Here is an 18,189-nt window from a genome sequence, read left to right as displayed (position 1 = left end):
AAAACAAGATATAAGGCAAGGTATCTCCTTTATCTATTGTATCTGGTTGCCTGGATCCTACAGTGGCTCTAGCAGTCAAATTTTAATACAGAAATAGAAAATATATTTTGAAGATTGCACTCAAAGAGTAATAAGGTCATGAATTATAGGAGAAAAGCAACAAAATAAGACAGTTCAATAATGAACTAGAGCTACTCCTAAAGGTCATTTATCACTGGTTTCAAACCAAAGACTTTATACTTTGTTGAGTACTAAATAATCTAAAACAGATCTAATATTAATACCTTCTTTAATAGACAATTTTTTTTATCCCATTATAGAATCAGGAAAATGTAATTTAATTGACCCCACCATTATTTTACTACTCTTTTCTTCAGCAGAATTTTTCTTTTATAATACATGCTTAAAAATAAAATAAATAGAAATTTCATACTTACATAATTTTGTGCTTAAAAACCAGTTGATTATCTGCATCCCCTATGATCAAGGTGACATAGTGAGAATTTGGTGCTGTTCTTTTCGTTTGTAGCTGTTCAAAGTTTCTTAATGTAACAGTCACTAATATTTCTGCCATGGTATCACTATATCTTGTAATCTTTAAAAAAGGATAGGCATAAAATGTGTTAAAAATAACCTTACTACTTAGCTCCAAATCAGTTATGGGTAGCTTTATTCCTGAAAATCAAAACATATGAAAAATAGAAAATATTTACCTGTTCCACTTCAAGTTCATATTTTGGTAGATACATCACTGTTTCTTTTATCTGAGTTCCAAAAGGGGGATGTCTATTTAAAATCTAAAACAACATACTTATATCATTATGTTCTTAGTACAACACTAAAAACTCTTTTAGTAAAATACCTTTTAGAGTTAACAATTTTAATACCCTTATTGCCCAAAATTTTAAATTAAAAATATATATGACTATGGCCAGGAAAATAATTTTTTTAGTAGAAATAAAGATATAAAGGTCAGGCTTTGGAATATATACAGAATTCAAGTAACATTAGGAATAATTAAATATTAAATACCAGCTCAAGTTCCCTTGCATCTGTTTCTTCTATTTTTTTAAAGGAAGTCAAACCTGCATTTACCATAGCATTTGATAATGTTATACCTGTGGAAAATCAATCAAACATAGTTTTTAAACAATACATTTTAAACTAAATCTACACTTAAATATTTAACAACTACAATACTAAAAAAAGAAAATCTGAGAGCAGACTAATAATTTTTAAAGTTTTAAAAAGATATTCTCAATTGGATTGATTGGACTGTGACATTATTTGGTTCTTCATATTTATTTTTTCAAACTTAAATAGAACACTCACATGCTTTACAAAATAAAGAGGAATTCTTTGATTCACGTGATGTCTCAACCTTTAGTTTTACCTTGTCATCCACGGAGCAAGTACCAAGAAACATCTATGGTTATACTCGTGTTATTTTTTTTTTTAAAGGCAACATGATTCAGGGATGGAATAGTGTTTTATGAAGCTATGGCTTTCTAAGCATTTGTCTTAGAAATTGAGTTCTCTCTCTATTGCTGTACTAATTTAGATAATTTTACTCTTCTGCCTAAAATTTCCAATGTCTTCCCATTGCATTTAGAATAAAGTGGCAATTTCAAACTCTCTTACCTACGTGACTTGACCACAGCCTACCTCTCCAATCTAATTTCCTGCCATTCCCCTCTTGCTGACTATATTGCAGCCACATCAGCTTTAATTTTGCTCCTTAAATACATTAAGAGCTCTTCTGCCTTTGTACCTTTTCTGTTTCTTTATGCATTTAAGAAACTGTAATTTTTAATTCTTATACTCACATGAATGAATTTAGCCAAATCCTCAAATAGAAAATATTGTCCGAAGTATAAATTTTCAAAGTAGTACCACCTTGTTTAAGGAATATATATTACTGGGAAGGGTATGATACACCTTTCCTTACTCAAAGCTGACTATTTTTGAGAATTTCTCTTACTCATTCTTAAGACACAACTCCTAGTATTCTTAATTCCTTAATTTTAATTTCCATTTCCCTTATAACCTTTCCTGAGTTTTAATTTTTAGTTGATAAACACTGTTGAAAATCTACTTGTATTCATTATTTTCTCCTGATGCTCAATTTACTTTTTTGTTTGGATTCTCTCACTTTTCTATTACATGAATTTTGCTGGGCAATATTTGTTTCTGTTCAGCTGTACTGAGGAAGTGTGAAAAACGTCTGTGTTCAACAATTTGGAAGGGATAGATGCAACTGATGCCCAGACTGACAGTATTCTAGAAAGTCAGAAAGACTGACTTCTTCAAATATAGTGAAATTTTATTAATAATCATTTTTATGGATAATTCATACTTTAATCATTTTGCTACTGGTGAGCATTTAAGATTATGCAATTATAAATAATTTGTATCTTTGTGGAAATATTTCTATAAATTTAACTGTTAGTGAAACAGCTGTTTTAAAAAGATTGTGCATTTTAATTGATATTGTTAGACTTAAGCTCCAACCAACACTGCATGAGCATGTTCATAACCTTATTTTATCTCCTACAAGACTTGTAGTTTTTACTCATTTGGTGAGTGAATATTTTTTTCATTTTTACAATTTTATTGACTGAATATAACTGATTTACAATAAACTTAACATGTGATTTTGTGTGTTTATGTGTGTATGAGAAACTATCACTACAACCAAGCTAATAAACAACACTATTGCTTCTAAAAGTTTTCTTGTGCTCCTCTGTAATTTGTCCTGCCCTTCCCACACTGTCCCTAAGCAACCACTGATCTGCTTTCTATTACTATTCTATTTTCTAGTCTTTCATTTAAATGTAATTAGTCTCCCTTCTTCTACTCTGTATGATTATTCTAAGATTCATCCATGTTGGTATTTGTGTCAACACTTCATGCCTTTTTATTGCTGAGTATAGCTGAAACTCCATTACTTTGGCCACCTCATGCGAAGAGTTGACTCATTGGCAAAGACCCTGATGCTGGGAGGGATTGGGGGCAGGAGGGGAAGGGGATGACAGAAGATGAGATAGCTAGATGGCATCACCGACTCGATGGACATGAGTTTGAGTAAACTCCAGGAGATAGTGATGGACAGGGAGGCCTGGCATGCTGCGATTCATGGGGTCACAAAGAGTCAGACACAACTGAGCGACTGAACAGAACTGATATATATCCATATCATGGGATATAACACTATTTTTCATTTGCCTGTTCATAGATATTTAGGCTGTTTTCCAAGGTCTTTGTTACTAGAATTGTGTATCTACATGCTTTCATGCTTTTATTTCTCTTGGGTACCTAACCATGACAGGACCAGGTGGCATGGTAGGTTTATGCTGAACTTTTAAAGAAGTAATCAAATGGTTTTCCAAAGTGGTTTTAACATTTTACATTTCCACAGTGAGAGTTCCAGTTGAACCATACTCTCTCCAGCACTCTGTCAATTTTTAATTGTGTACTGTGTGTACTGTATAATTTTAATTGTGCTAAATTAATTAAATTAACAAATTTAATAAATTGTGATAGGTATAATTAAATTAACACATTTAATTTTAATTGTGTGGATGTGTACTGGTATCACATTGTCATTTTAATTTGCATTTCTCTTATGACTAATGATGTTGAACATCTTCTGAAGCACTTATTTGCCATACACACATCTTCTTAGATGATGTGTCTGTTTCAATCTTTTTGCCCACTGTTTTATTCAGTGGTTTGTCTTATTATATATTCTAAGTTTAAGTCCTCCATCAGATATATGTTCTGCAGATATTTTCTTATAGTCTGGTGGCTTATTTTATCTTCTTCCTCCTCCTTCTTTAACAGTATTTTATGAAAAGCAAAGCTTTGATTAAACCCACTTTTTTTTCTTTTATAGTTTGTGCTTTTGCACTGATTCTAAGACATCTCTGCCAAATCCAAGATCACTTGCTGCCTCTGAAGATAGCGGAAAAGGGCTATGATCAAGGAATCAAGTATTCTCTAGAAGTTGAAGGCAGGAAAATGGATTCACCCCTAAAGAAAACAGCCTTGTCAAACCTTGATTTTATCCCAGTGAGACCCACATCAGAAATCTACAGAACTTTAAAGAAAATAAATTTCTGGTGCTTTAAGTCACGAAGTTTGTACTAATTTGTTATAATGGCAATAGAAAACTAATATAGCATAGTTTTTCTAATTTTAGCTTCTGATTTTTTCTTACTACTATGTAGAAATAAAATTAATTTTTACATATTGACCTTGTATCCTTCAACCATGCTTAACCTCTCCTACCTTCCGTGAAATTTTCTACATAGATGATCACGTGATCATGTATTAATAAAAACATGTATACTTCTTTCTTTTCTAAACTGTACGCTTTTCTTTTTTTTTTCTTGGCTGATTGTACTGGTTAGAACCTCTAGTATAATGTTTACTGGAATTAGTAACAGCGGGCACCCTTATTTCATTCCTGATCTTAGAGGTAAAGCATTCAGCCTTTCACTATTAAATATAATGTTAGCTATAGATTTTTCATAGATGTCCTTCATCAGTTTGAGAAATTTTCTTCTTTTTTAAATTTGTTGAGAGTTTTATTTGAAATGGATTTTGCATCTTGTCAAATTTTTTAACATTACTGAGATGACCATCTGCTATTTTTTGTTTGTTAATATGATAAATCACACTGATTGACATCAAGTGGTCAACTCATCTTGTATTGCTGGAATAAACCACATTCGGCCATGATATGTTTCCCCTTTTATTTATCACTGGTTCAATTTGGTAAAATTTTATAAAGAATTAGTGCATTTATATTACTAAGGGCTATACTGGTCTATCCTTTTCTGGAATGTCTTTGTTAGGTTTTGATAACAAGGCAATGCTGACCTCATAGAATGAGTTGGGAACTATAACCCCCCTTTTAAATTTTCTGAAAAAGTGTTTAGAATTAATACCGCTTCTTATAAATGTTCAGTAGAATTCACCGGTGTAGCCTTCTATGCATGGGGTTTTCTTTGTAAGTTTTAAACTACAAATTTATTTAATAAATATAATCCTACTCATGCTGTTTCTTGAGTGGGCTCTGTCAGTTTGTGTTTTCAAGGAATTTTCCCATTTCATCAAAGTTGAGGAATTTAATGACATAAGGTGTTTTATAACATTTTCTTTCTATCATTTTGTTATCTATAAGATCTACAGTTATATCTCACATTTTTGTTATTGGAAATTTGTATCTTTTCTCTTTCTTGATCAGTCCGACTAGAGTGTTAATGATTTTAAAATAATCATCTTTTTGTTTCAGTGATACTTTTGTTTTTAATTTATTTACGTTCTTTCAAAATTCTTATTTTCTGCCCACTTTGGGTTAATTTGCTCTTTTTCTCATAACATGAAAACTGAAATCACTGTTTTGAGACTTTTCTACGGTAAGTGTTTTAGTGGTATAATATTAATAACCATTTTACCTAAGTTCAAATTTTTCTGAAAGTTGTGATTTCCTAAATGTTGTATGTAACCTCCTCCCTAATTCAGAAATCTTGTATTTGTGGAGTGGGTGTGGCATTTGGTTTGCCAGGACTTAAATACTGACAGGAAGGTGAGACGTTAATCAAGAAACTTTCTTCTACTTTTACCCTACTTTCATGATCTAATCTCCACCTTCACCCCAGCTCCCAGGACTGGTCAGCTCCTGACTGATTTTCTTCACTGATTTCAAACTTCAAGGAATTACAAAGTAGTACTTCCTCACAAAATAGTTAGAGATCTTTGTTTTAAGGAATAATCAGAGAACCCCTAGCAAACCATTACCTAAAGTTTTAATGTCCCCAAGATGCATATAAAGTTATAAAGTTAATAAGACTATCAGTCATGACATAACAACTGTCTTTTTGGGGTCCTTGGCTATCTAAGAAGGAGTAGGGTCACAAAGCCAAAGACACCAAACTGGAAAATTCCAGTGTTTGAGGCATATCCCAGTCTTTGTAAATAGCACCCTCTAGAGTTTTTGAGTGTGTGTTCTGAGCAAGATCCCAACAGACAGGAAATAAATTTGTCTACATATTTTTATAGTATCTCTATGAAAATCAGTACTAACACTGAAATGTTACTGAAAAAAGAGAAAAAGGTATAAATAAGGGGCATAATTTTTTGTAATGAATTAGGAATGACCAGACTGCTAGCTCTGTACCTTGTCATTGAGATCAAAACCAAATAGTCATAAAAGTAGAAGAAAGAACACAATATAGTTACCTAATTACTATTTCAATAGTAATAGTGAAATAAAATTTCACTCTTGGTTTGGTTTCAGAACAAATTTTAAAATAGGAGTATTCATTTTTTTTTTTTTTAGCAATTCTCATATTTTATTGGCAGAACTGTTCAGATTCTGAATGTTTTTTTCTTTTTTTTTTTTTAGGAGTATTCATTTTTATTAGATTTCCAAATGGATTTCAAATGCATTCTTTAAGCAGAAGAAAATGAAAATCAGATTTTCAAGAGAAGGAAAGTACAGTAACTTACTTAGGCCCATAGGCACACTTTTCCTTAAAGGTCTACCATCATAGAACAATTTTCCTAACAGTGAAATACAAAAATAAATTGCAGACATTGATACACTGCATACCTGTACTCAGTACCTACCAATTTTTTCCAGCTGTTTGGATACATGTGGAGAGTTTTCCCAAAGTTTACACCTAAAACATTTAGCTAAAATCAAACTGTTCAATAATACAGCAAACTTTTCTTGAGTAGCCACAAAATCTGATAACCCTAAAAAAAAAAAAACAGTTTCCAGTATTAAATCTAGTATACTATTTTACTGGGAAAATACTGAAAATCTAATAAGCCTGTAACATACATCTTGTAATTCGTGAGCCATTTCTGAAAATCTTTGAGGTATCTTGTGTCAAAGCAAAGTCTTGTACGGGAATGCATCCTAGCTGAGCCTGAATAAGACTGGGGAAAGAAAATTTTCATTATTTCTTTTTAAAAATTACTATCTCACAATATTTGACATAGTGACTTAAGTCCGTCTTCTTAAAATTCCTCTCTGCCTTGATGTCTGTGACATTATACAGCTCTGTATCTTTTATCATTATTGTTGCAAGTCATTGCTGACTTCCTCTTCCCAGCCTCTGAAAGGTCAGTTCTTATTTCTCTACTCTTCTTTATTCACTCAAACTCTCTTTCTCTCAAAAAAATCTCATTTCTTCTCAAGACTTTCATTATAATCTCTAGACTGATAAATTTCAAATGATCACAGGGCACTTGCACTTAGACTGTTTTTTCTTTCCACCTCAACACATCTAAAATTGTTTCCATATTTTTCTCCAATAAAGCTGTCTTTGAACTTTACTATATATACGTATTATAGAAAACAACACAATTTATATAATTAACAAATATTTACTAAGTGCCTTCTGAGTTGTAAAGCATCCTGTTAGGTGTTGAAGATTCTGTTCAACATTTGAAGGTTGGTAGATTATTAGTTCCCTTGGTATCTCTAATTTTCTTGAAGAGATCTCTAATCTTTCCCATTCTGTTGTTTTCCTCTATTTCTTTGCATTGATCTCTGAGGAAGGCTTTTTTATCTCTCCTGGCTATTCTTTGGAACTCTGCATTCGATACCAAGGGAACATTTCATGCAAAAATGGACTCAATAATGGACAGAAATGGGATAGACCTAATAGAAGCAGAAGATACTAAGAAGAGATGGCAAGAATACACAGAAGAACTGTACAAAAAAGATCTTCACGACCCAGATAATCACGATGGTGTGATCACTCACCTAGAGCCAGACATCCTGGAATGTGAAGTCAGGTGGGCCTTAGAAAGCATCACTACAAACAAAGCTAGTGGATGTGGTGGAATTTCAGTTGAGCTATTTCAAATCCTGAAAGATGATGCTGTGAAAGTGCTGCACTCAATATGCCAGCAAATTTGGAAAACTCAGCAGTGGCCACAGGATTGGAAAAGGTCTGTTTTCATTCCAACCCCTAAGAAAGGCAATCCCAAAGAATGCTCAAACTACCGCACAATTGCACTCATCTCACACGCTAGTAAAGTAATGCTCAAAATTCTCCAAGCCAGGCTTCAGCAATACGTGAACCAAGAACTTCCAGATGTTCAAGCTGGATTTAGAAATGGCAGAGGAACCAAAGATCAAATTGCCAATATGCGCTGGATCATCGAAAAAGCAAGAGAGTTCCAGAAAAACATCTATTTCTGCTTTATTGACTACGCCAAAGCCTTTGACTGCGTGGATCACAATAAACTGTGGAAAATTCTGAAAGAGATGGGAATACCAGACCACCTGACCTGCCTCTTGAGAAACCTGAATGCAGGTCAGGAAGCAACAGTTAGAACTGGACATGGAACAACAGACTGGTTCCAAATAGGAAAAGGAGTATGTCAAGGCTGTATATTGTCACCCTGCTTATTTAACTCATATGCAGAGTACATCATAAGAAACACTGGGTTGGAAGAAGCACAAGCTGGAATCAAGATTGCTGGGAGAAATATCAATAAACTCAGATATGCAGATGACACCACCCTTATGGCAGAGAGTGAAGAGGAACTAAAAAGCCTCTAGATGAAAGTGATAGAGGAGAGTGAAAAAGTTGACTTAAAGCTTAACATTCAGAAAACTAAGATCATGGCATCTGGTCCCATTACCTCATGGGAAATAGATGGGGAGACAGTGGAAACAGTGTCAGACTTTATTTTTGGGGGATCCAAAATCACTGTGGATGGTGACTGCAACCATGAAATTAAAAGACGCTTACTTCTTGGAAGGAAAGTTAGGACCAACCTAGATAGCATATTAAAAAGTAGACACATTACTTTGCCAACAAAGGTCCGTCTGGTCAAGGCTATGGTTTTTCCAGTGGTCATGTATGGATGTGAGAGTTGGACTGTGAAGAAAGCTGAGTGCCGAAAAATTGATGCTTTTGAACTGTGGTGTTGGAGAAGACTCTTAAGAGGCTCATGGACTGCAAGGAGATCCAACCAGTCCATCCTGAAGGAGATCAGTCCTGGGTGTTCACTGGAAGGACTGATGCTGAAGCTGAAACTCCAGTACTTTGGCCACCTCATGAGAAGAGTTGACTCATTGGAAAAGACCTTGATGCTGGGAGGGATTGGGGACAGGAGGAGAAGGAGACGACAGAGGATGAGATAGCTGGATGGCATCACCAACTCGATGGGCATGAGTTTGAGTAAACTCTGGAAGTTGGTGATGGACAGGGAGGCCTGGTGTGCTGTGATTCATGGGGTCGCAAAAAGTCGAACACGACTGAGTGACTGAACTGAGCTTATTAGTTGATTATTAGAAACAAGCAGTTGCTTGGCTATAAAAATTTGAGTGGTGGCAAGATTGGGTGGAGGCTATGGTTTTTCCAGTGATCATGTATGGATGTGAGAGTTGCACTGTGAAGAAAGCTGAGCACTGAAAAATTGATGCTTTTGAACTGTGGTGTTGGAGAAGACTCTTGAGAGTCCCTTGGACTGCAAGGAGATCCAACCAGTTCATTCTAAAGGAGATCAGTCCTGGGTGTTCATTGGAGGGACTGATGCTGAAGCTGAAACTCCAGTACTTTGGCCACCTCATGAGAAGAGTTGACTCATTGGAAAAGATCTTGATGCTGGGAGGGATTGGGGGCAGGAGGAGAAGGGGATGACAGAGGATGAGATGGCTGGATGGCATCACTGACTCGATGGGCATGAGTTTGAGTAAACTCCGGGAGTTGGTGATGGACAGGGAGGTCTGGTGTGCTGTGATTCATGGGGTCGCAAAGAGTCAGACACAACTAAGCGACTGAACTGAACTGAAGACTGGAGAAGGAAATGGCAACCCATTCCAGTGCTCTTGCCTGGAGAATCCCAGGGACGTGGGAGCCTGGTGGGCTGCCATCTATGGGGTCGCACAGAATTGGACACAACTGAAGCGACTTAGCAGCAGCAGCAGCAAGAGGGGAGAAAAGGAGTTACTATCTATTGTACCTACTGTATCTCAGGTCTTTGCTACCTCTTTTATCTGTTTACTTATCTAACCAGGCCTTGATATGCAAATCCCCCTAAGATTCTAACTAAAATTATTAGACCTATATTTTCTGGGGTGATCTATTATAAGATCAAAAACTGGTATACGAAGAGAAAGGGTAGAATAGTTATATTTCATGGCTTGCTTTTAGTAAACAATACATGAAAATAGGAAGAAGCAACTAACTCACATCTCAGAATGGATGTATATAGCTGAAACTATAGAGTAATTGGGCTTCCCTGGTGGTTCAGTGGTAAAGAACTTGTCTGCCAATGCAGGAGACATGGATTTGATCCCTGGGTCAGGAAGATCCTCTGGAGAAGGAAATGGTAACCCACTCCAGTATTCCTGCCTGGGAAATCTCGGGAACCGAGAAGCCTAGCAGGCTACAGTCCATGGGGTTGCAAAAGAGTCGGACAGGACTAAACAACACAACAGACTAATTACCTTTTTTGGCTATAATATATGCTTCTGAAAATTATTTTGTTACATCTATTTAGAAATGGTTATACACCCCAATGTTCACAGCAGCATTATTTATAATCACCAAAGAATAGAAGCAACCTAAGTGTCCATCAACAGACGGATGGATTAAGATTGTGGTACATAAATATACAATGAACTAGTACTCAGTCACAAAAAAAAAGAATGAAATTTTGTAATTTGCAGCAACATAGATGGATTTGGAGTCATTATGCTAAATGACTGGAGAAGGGCATGCCAACCCACTCCAGTATTCTTGCCTGAAGAATCCCCAAGGACAGAGGAGCCTGGCAGGCTACAGTCCATGGAGTTGCAAAGAGTTGGACACGACTGAACGACTAAGTACAGCACAGCATGCTAAGTCAAATAATTCAGACAGAGAAAGACAATCACTATATGATATCACTGTTATGTGTTATCTAAAAAATACAACAAACTAGTGAATAAAGAAAAAAAAAAAAAGAAACAGATCCAGATAACAAACTAATGATTACCAGTGGGGAGTGAGATGGGAGCAGGGCAATATAACGGTAGGAGGAATATAGGATGATTATGGAATTATACGAAATCATGTGTGTGAAACTTCTGAAAATTGTAAAGCACTGGTAGGAAAGCTATGACAAACCTAGACAGTGTGTTAAAAAGCAAAGATATCACTTTTCCGACAAAGATTCATATAGTCAAAGCTATGGTCTTTCCAGCAGTCAGGTACAATTGTGAGAGCTGGACCATAGAGAAGGCAGAATGCCAAAGAACTGATGCTTTTGAACTGTGGTGCTACAGAAGACTCTTGAGAGTATCCTGGACAGCAAGGAGATCAAACCAGTCAATCTTAAAGGAAATCAACCCTTAATACTCACTGGAAGAATTGATGCTGAAGCTGAAGCTCCAATACTTTGGCCACCTGATGTGAAGAGCTGACTCATTTGAAAAGACTCTGATGCTGGGAAAGATGGAGGGCAGTAGGAGAAGGGGGTGACAGAGGATGAGATGGTTGGATGGCATCACCAACTCAATGGACATGAATTTAAACAAACTCTGGGAGATAGTGAAGGACAGGGAAGTCTGGTGTGCTGCAGTCATGGGGTTGCAGAGTCGGATATGACTGAGCAACTGAACAACAAAAATTAGAAATTAACAACAAAAGAATGACTATTTTAAAAAATTACTACTTTAAAAATTTTAAGCAATTTAAAATAATTCTTAAAGAGGAAACCAACCTAAAAACTAAAGAAATTATAAACTATTTAGAAAGAACAGCAATAGACTTAGAAAACCTATAGAACATTAGATTTACCACTCAAAGTGGTACTCACTGGAAAATTTGTCTGACATATTTTATAGAAAATTTTTAAAAAATGGAGAAAAATACAGTTGAAAAGATTACAAGATGAAGTATATGGGAGAAAAAATAAAGACAAAATGAGAAACTAATGAAATAGAAAATTGTAGTAAAGATAAAAAATGTAAAATTAATAGAATATTAAATATGATAAAGTAAAAAATAAATGGCTTGAAGAGATCAAAATTTAGAAATCTCTAGCAAATCTGATTAAGAGAAAGGAGATGATACAAATAATATTAGAAATTAGAAAAGACATATATTTAAAGGAAATTTTACCTTATTAAGAGAACAAAATACTTTATGTCATAAAAACTGACAAGCTGGGTGAAATGAATAGCTCAGGAACATATAAATTAACAATGATTTATTCAAAAAAAGCTAGAAACCTTCAAAGAACAAAAAATATGAAATAAATTGCAGAGAAATCCAACTTTTAGATTCAGTGACAATGGTGAGCCATAACGGGTTGCTGGCTCTCCTCTTTGAACTCAAGACTATTTTTACAAATAAGTGAGAAAGAGGTTGATGGATTCCAGAATCAAATCCAAAAAGTGTTAGAAATTCTCTGGTGGTGAAACACTAGAAATTTGACAACTAAAACAGTAATGAGACAAAGATATTTGCTCTCTCTGAAACTAGAGAACATATAATAAAAGTTCTATCTACAACATAAGATAGTTTCTTATCTATAAGATAAGAAAAATAGAGTTATAAACTATTAGAAATCAAGAGATAAAGCCATCACTATTTATAAATATGGTTTTTTCTCTAGGTAATCCCAGCAAATCAACTAAAGGACAACTCATATTGTTAAGGGAGTTCAGTGAGAACAGGTAAAACAATCAAAACTGTTCCTGACTGACTATAAAAAGGAGTGTAAAGGACTCACAATATCAAACTCTATAAAATACCAAGAAATAGACCTATCAAGAAATATAAAACCTAGTTCTAATGAGGTGGATGAAACTGGAGCCTGTTATACACAGTGAAGTAAGTCAGAAAGAAAAACACTAATAGAATATATTAATGCATATATATGGAATTTAGAAAGATGGTGACGATGACCCCATATGCGAGACAGCAAAAGAGACACAGATGTAAGGAACAGACTTTTGGACTCTGTGGGAGAAGGTGAGGGTGGGATGATTTGAGAGAATGACATTGAAACATGTATATTATCATATGTGAAAGAGATTGCCAGTCCAGGTTCGATGCATGAGACAGGGTGCTCAGGGCTGGTGCACTGGGATGACCCTTAGGGATGAGATGGGGAGGGAGGACGAAGGGAGGTTCAGGATGGGGAACACATGTACAACCATGGCTGATTCATGTCAATGTATGGTAAAAATCACTACAATATTGTAAAGTAATGAGCCTCCAATTAAAAAAAATTAAAGAAGAAATATAAAACCTAAATGATGAGTTATAAAATATCACAAAGACAGAAAGGTCTGAGTAGATGGCTAGAGATATCATACTTTTAAATTTCTGTACTGAGAAAGAAGAATTCTTCCACAAATTAATCTATAAAACCAATTTCAAAAGATCTTTTCCTAGATCTTGACAAACTGATTCTGAAGTTCATAGGGAGGAAAAATGCAGGAATATTAAAAATGTTTTTTAAAGAACAGTAAGAAGGGACTTGCCTTACCAGATAACAAAACATGCAATAAAATGGTAATAAGTAAAGCAATGTGGTATTGTCACAGCAACAAAATAAACAAACTAGCAATAAGTGTCCAGAATGAGACCCTTAGGAATTTAGTTTATGTGAAGATGGCATTCCAAATCAACAGGCAAAGAGAGAAAGACAACATATTTACTAAACACCCCTGACTGTCTTTCAGGGATGAAATATAATTAAATTCTTAATTCATATCATACATAAAAATTAACTCCAAACCTATGAGAAGCCTTCAGATAAAAATCAAATGATTTTAAAGTATTAGAAGAGATGACAGGAAAAGTCTATGATCTTAGGATATGTGGCAGACTGCTTTATCTACATAACATTTGTTTTCTATTTCCATCTTAATAGCAGAATCCTAATTTTAATAAAGGCACACTAATAACAAGACATTTCTCTGTCTCCTTTGCACTTGGCTGTAGCCATGTACTCAGTGTGAAAGTGTTATCTGAGACTTTCAAGAAACCTACTGAAAAGGGAAAGGATAGTCAAGTGTAATAATGGCTGAAGCTCTAGCAGTCATTATGGACAATGAGGTGACCTTGAAATAGAAGTCATGTGTGGGATAGCAAGGCAGAAAGACAGGAATACAGATTTAGAAATTTTTTAATATAATTTTTTACTCATTAGATTGACAAAACTTCAGATATACAAAACAAGTATTGGGAGGATGTATGGAAATCATTCTTTTTACAATATGGATGGCAACTGTAAATAAGAGAAGCTTTTTGAATGCAATTTGCATTAAATATTAAATCTTCTCATGTATACCTTTTCACTTGGAAATTCTTGAAAAACATGACATAAATACAAGGAAGTTCATTTCAGCCTTATTTGTAATAACAAAAATTTATAAGCCACCTAACTCTTATCAATGAAAGAATGGTTAAAAATTACAGTATGTTCATACTATAGAATACATTGCTGTTAAAATACACACTGGTATTAAAATAAATGAGGTTAACATGTGTAGGTACTGACACAGAATCTTCATTTTACAAGAGCAATAATTACAGTAAGACCTTTTTATATACAGACATGTCTATTAGCACATATTAAATATATATGTACTAAATAAATAGGAAGGAAATTGGAATGACCCACAGAAAACTACTGGTAATAGTTACTTCTGGGGGTCAAAGGAGACCTGATTTTTTGCTTTATAAATTTTAATTTTGAATCTTTAAAAATGAATCCATTCATTACTTATTATATAGGTAATTTACATAAGAATTATATAAGAAGAAACAAATATGAAAAGAATTCACTGATTTGGAAATATATCCTATAAGTTCATTGAAAAATACCAATTAAAGAAAACAGAGCTAATGCTGAAGAGGATAGACCTCAGAATTATGAAAAATTAAAAAACAGCAATAAAGGGTAGAAAGTTGAAGAATAAAATTTTTAAATTAAGAGGATTAACACCTGCCTATGAAAGAACCAATCTGAAATTCAGCAAAGTAATAAGAATATGAGAGACATGAAAGGGGTAAATATTAGCCTTCATTACCCACCCGTACATTTTAGATTAAGAAAATACCCCCCAGCCAGTCACTCTTCCTAGTCATATCAAGTAGTGACATAAAGTGGAAAATTACAAAAGGAAGCTAATTTATGATACATATGTGTGCATGTGTGCCAAGCTGCTTCAGTTGTGTCGACTCTTTGCAACCCTATGGACTGTAGCCCTCCAGGCTCCTTTGTCCATGGGACTCTCCAGCCAAGAATACTGGAGTGGGCTGCCATGCCCTCTTTCAGGGGATCTTCTTGACCCTCAGGGATCGAACCCAATCTCTTACATCTCCTGCATTGGCAGGTGGGTTCTTTACCACTTGCGCCATCTGGGAAGCCCTATGATACATATAGAAATAATTATAAAGTCATGAATTTTAAGAATCTGACAGTCCTAATCAAAAGAATGCATGATCCAATCTAAGGCAAGGTAAGTGAAAGCATTAAAATTGCAAATATAGTGTTCCCAACAAGATGCTTGTGTAAAAATACCTTGATTTAATTTGACTCATTAGTTAATGCAACAGGATGTATTGTGAAATCCATTGCAAGACTCAAGAGACATAGATTCTAATTCTACAGCTGCCCTCAGTATAGCATCATAACCTCAAGCAAGTCACAACTTACCTAGGCATCACTTACTTCATTTGTAAAATAAGAGGATTGGGGTACATGATCTCTAAGTTCTGTATGATCTCTAGGGATATTTAAATTTGTAGAGAAATATGGCTAAGAAACAGAACACTAATTTCTGCCCTCCAAGCTGTAGATCTGCCTGATGAGTAGTATACAACAGCGAGAAGATTGTTTCTGAGATGTCAAGGTATTTGGAAGATAAAGTTTGATGAGACTTTAGGAAGTATCCTAGAGAAAGAGTGACCTCCTTTAGCTAAGGAGACAAAAGGAAATTCTTTGGCCAACTGGTTTTATTGAGCCCCATGAAAAAAATCATTTTTACTTGAAGTCACATGATCTAAATCAAGTTGTTTAACACTAAGATATAACTACTCAGAAAACCAAGCACTTGACATAGCAGAAAAAGTATCATTGCCTGTGTGATTGCAAACTGAGTAAAGTTATTACAAGCTACAATATCATTTTAGTTCACTCTTCCAATTACTCTCCTCAATACAGACTTCCCATTCCTGGCAGAACAGTCACCCCATTATCACATATGCATGCCTTTACTCAGGTTATTTCATTTAATATATCTTTCCGAGAACATCACTATTGTTCTATAGATATTTACTACATGTGTTTTCATACTGTCCATTATTTTTATACACATGGTTCTCATTCAAGACAACTTGAAAGTTCTTCTGGATGAGAAGCACATCTTTCTATTGTCTACCATTCCTCAACAGATCACACTCTCAATGTTTGTTGATTTAAAAATTCACAAATTATCTTTTTAAATTAAAGACAGAGTTTAGAGAAATTAATTTTACATCTGCATTCCGACTCCTCATTCTTATGTAAATGTTCTTTCTTAGTATTAAGGAAAACAAATTTAAAATGTTTTACATTTATAAAAATCTTCATAAATATGAATCATGGACAAGTAATCAGTATTTTAAGACATTTAACAATTAATTTTCTTAAAGACAACCTCTTTAACAAATGGTGCTGGGAAAACTGATCAACCACTTGTAAAAGAATGAAACTAGAACACTTTCTAACACCATACACAAAAATAAACTCAAAATGGATTAAAGATCTAAATGTAAGACCAGAAACTATAAAATTCCTAGAGGAGAACATAGGCAAAACACTCTCCGACATAAATCACAGCAAGATCCTCTATGACCCACCTCCCAGAATATTGGAAATAAAAGCAAAAATAAACAAATGGGACCTAATGAAACTTAAAAGCTTTTGCACAACAAAGAAACTATAAGTAAGGTGAAAAGACAGCCCTCAGATTGGGAGAAAATAATAGCAAATGAAGAAACAGATAAAGGATTAATCTCAAAAATATACAAGCAATTCCTGCAGCTCAATTCCAGAAAAATAAATGACCCAATCAAAAAATGAGCCAAATATCTAAACAGACATTTCTCCAAAGAAGACATACAGATGGCTAACAAACACATGAAAAGATGCTCAACATCACTCATTATCAGAGAAATGCAAATCAAAACCACAATGAGGTACCATTACACGCCAGTCAGGATGGCTGCTATCCAAAAGTCTACAAGCAATAAATGCTGGAGAGGGTGTGGAGAAAAGGGAACCCTCTTACACTGTTGGTGGGAATGCAAACTAGTACAGCCACTATGGAAAACAGTGTGGAGATTCCTTAAAAAACTGAAATAGAACTGCCATATGACCCAGCAATCCCACTCCTGGGCATACACACTGAGGAAACCAGATCTGAGAGACACGTGCACCCCAATGTTCATCACAACACTGTTGATAATTGCCAGGACATGGAAGCAACCTAGATGCTCATCAGCAGATGAATGGATAAGAATGCTGTGGTGGAGGGAGGAGCCAAGATGGCAGAGGAACAGGACTCATCAAAAGAATAACTGAACGCAGAGCAAACTTCACAAAACAACTTCTGATTGCTAGCTGAGGTCATCAGGCGCCCAGAAAAGCAGCCCATTGTCTTCGAAAGGAGGTAGGACAAAATATAAAAGATAAAAAGTGAGACAAAAGAGCTAAGGATGGAGATCCGCCCTGGGAAGGGAGTCTTAATAGAGGACGTTCCCAGACACCAGGAAACCCTCGCACTGGCAGGCCTGGGGGAAGTGTTTGAATCTCAGAGGGCCACCTGACTGGGAGGGAAACAATAAATAAAACCCACAGATTATGAGCCTAAAAGCAACTCCCAGCAGAAAAGTTCCCCAGACACCCGCATCCGCCACCAGCAAGTGGGGGCAGAACGGAGAGGAGCGGGCGGCATTACTTGGGGTAGGGTCTGGGCTTGAGTGCCCTGAGGACAATCAGAGGGAGCTTTTGTGAGTTCCCAGCTTGAACTGTGGGAGAACAAAAGAGAGAGAGAAAATTAACCGGCCTGAACACACTGCCGGCTGTTTGCAGAACAAAGGGACTGAGATTCTGGATGGTAGACATCCGCCGGGAGGGTCGCGGCGAGACACAAGGCGCGGGCGGGGACTG

General features: G+C 35.4%; 1 protein-coding gene across 1 annotated transcript in view; it reads right to left on the bottom strand.

Moving 5' to 3' along the window:
* The window catches only part of HFM1 (helicase for meiosis 1), a 122,391-nt gene that overhangs the window by 37,352 nt on the left and 66,850 nt on the right, over nt 1–18,189 (bottom strand). Inside the window, exons 25-29 of the mRNA XM_065905402.1 lie at nt 6,854–6,951; nt 6,637–6,765; nt 1,033–1,118; nt 714–797; nt 438–595 (exon numbers count right to left, since the gene is read on the bottom strand). Of these exons, the coding sequence (XP_065761474.1) occupies nt 438–595; nt 714–797; nt 1,033–1,118; nt 6,637–6,765; nt 6,854–6,951 (555 nt within the window). The remainder of the gene's footprint in view (nt 1–437; nt 596–713; nt 798–1,032; nt 1,119–6,636; nt 6,766–6,853; nt 6,952–18,189) is intronic.

This window comes from Muntiacus reevesi, chromosome 1, assembly GCF_963930625.1.
Source record: "Muntiacus reevesi chromosome 1, mMunRee1.1, whole genome shotgun sequence".
Taxonomy (NCBI): domain Eukaryota; kingdom Metazoa; phylum Chordata; class Mammalia; order Artiodactyla; family Cervidae; genus Muntiacus; species Muntiacus reevesi.
This window is presented reverse-complemented; position numbering and strand designations above follow the sequence as displayed.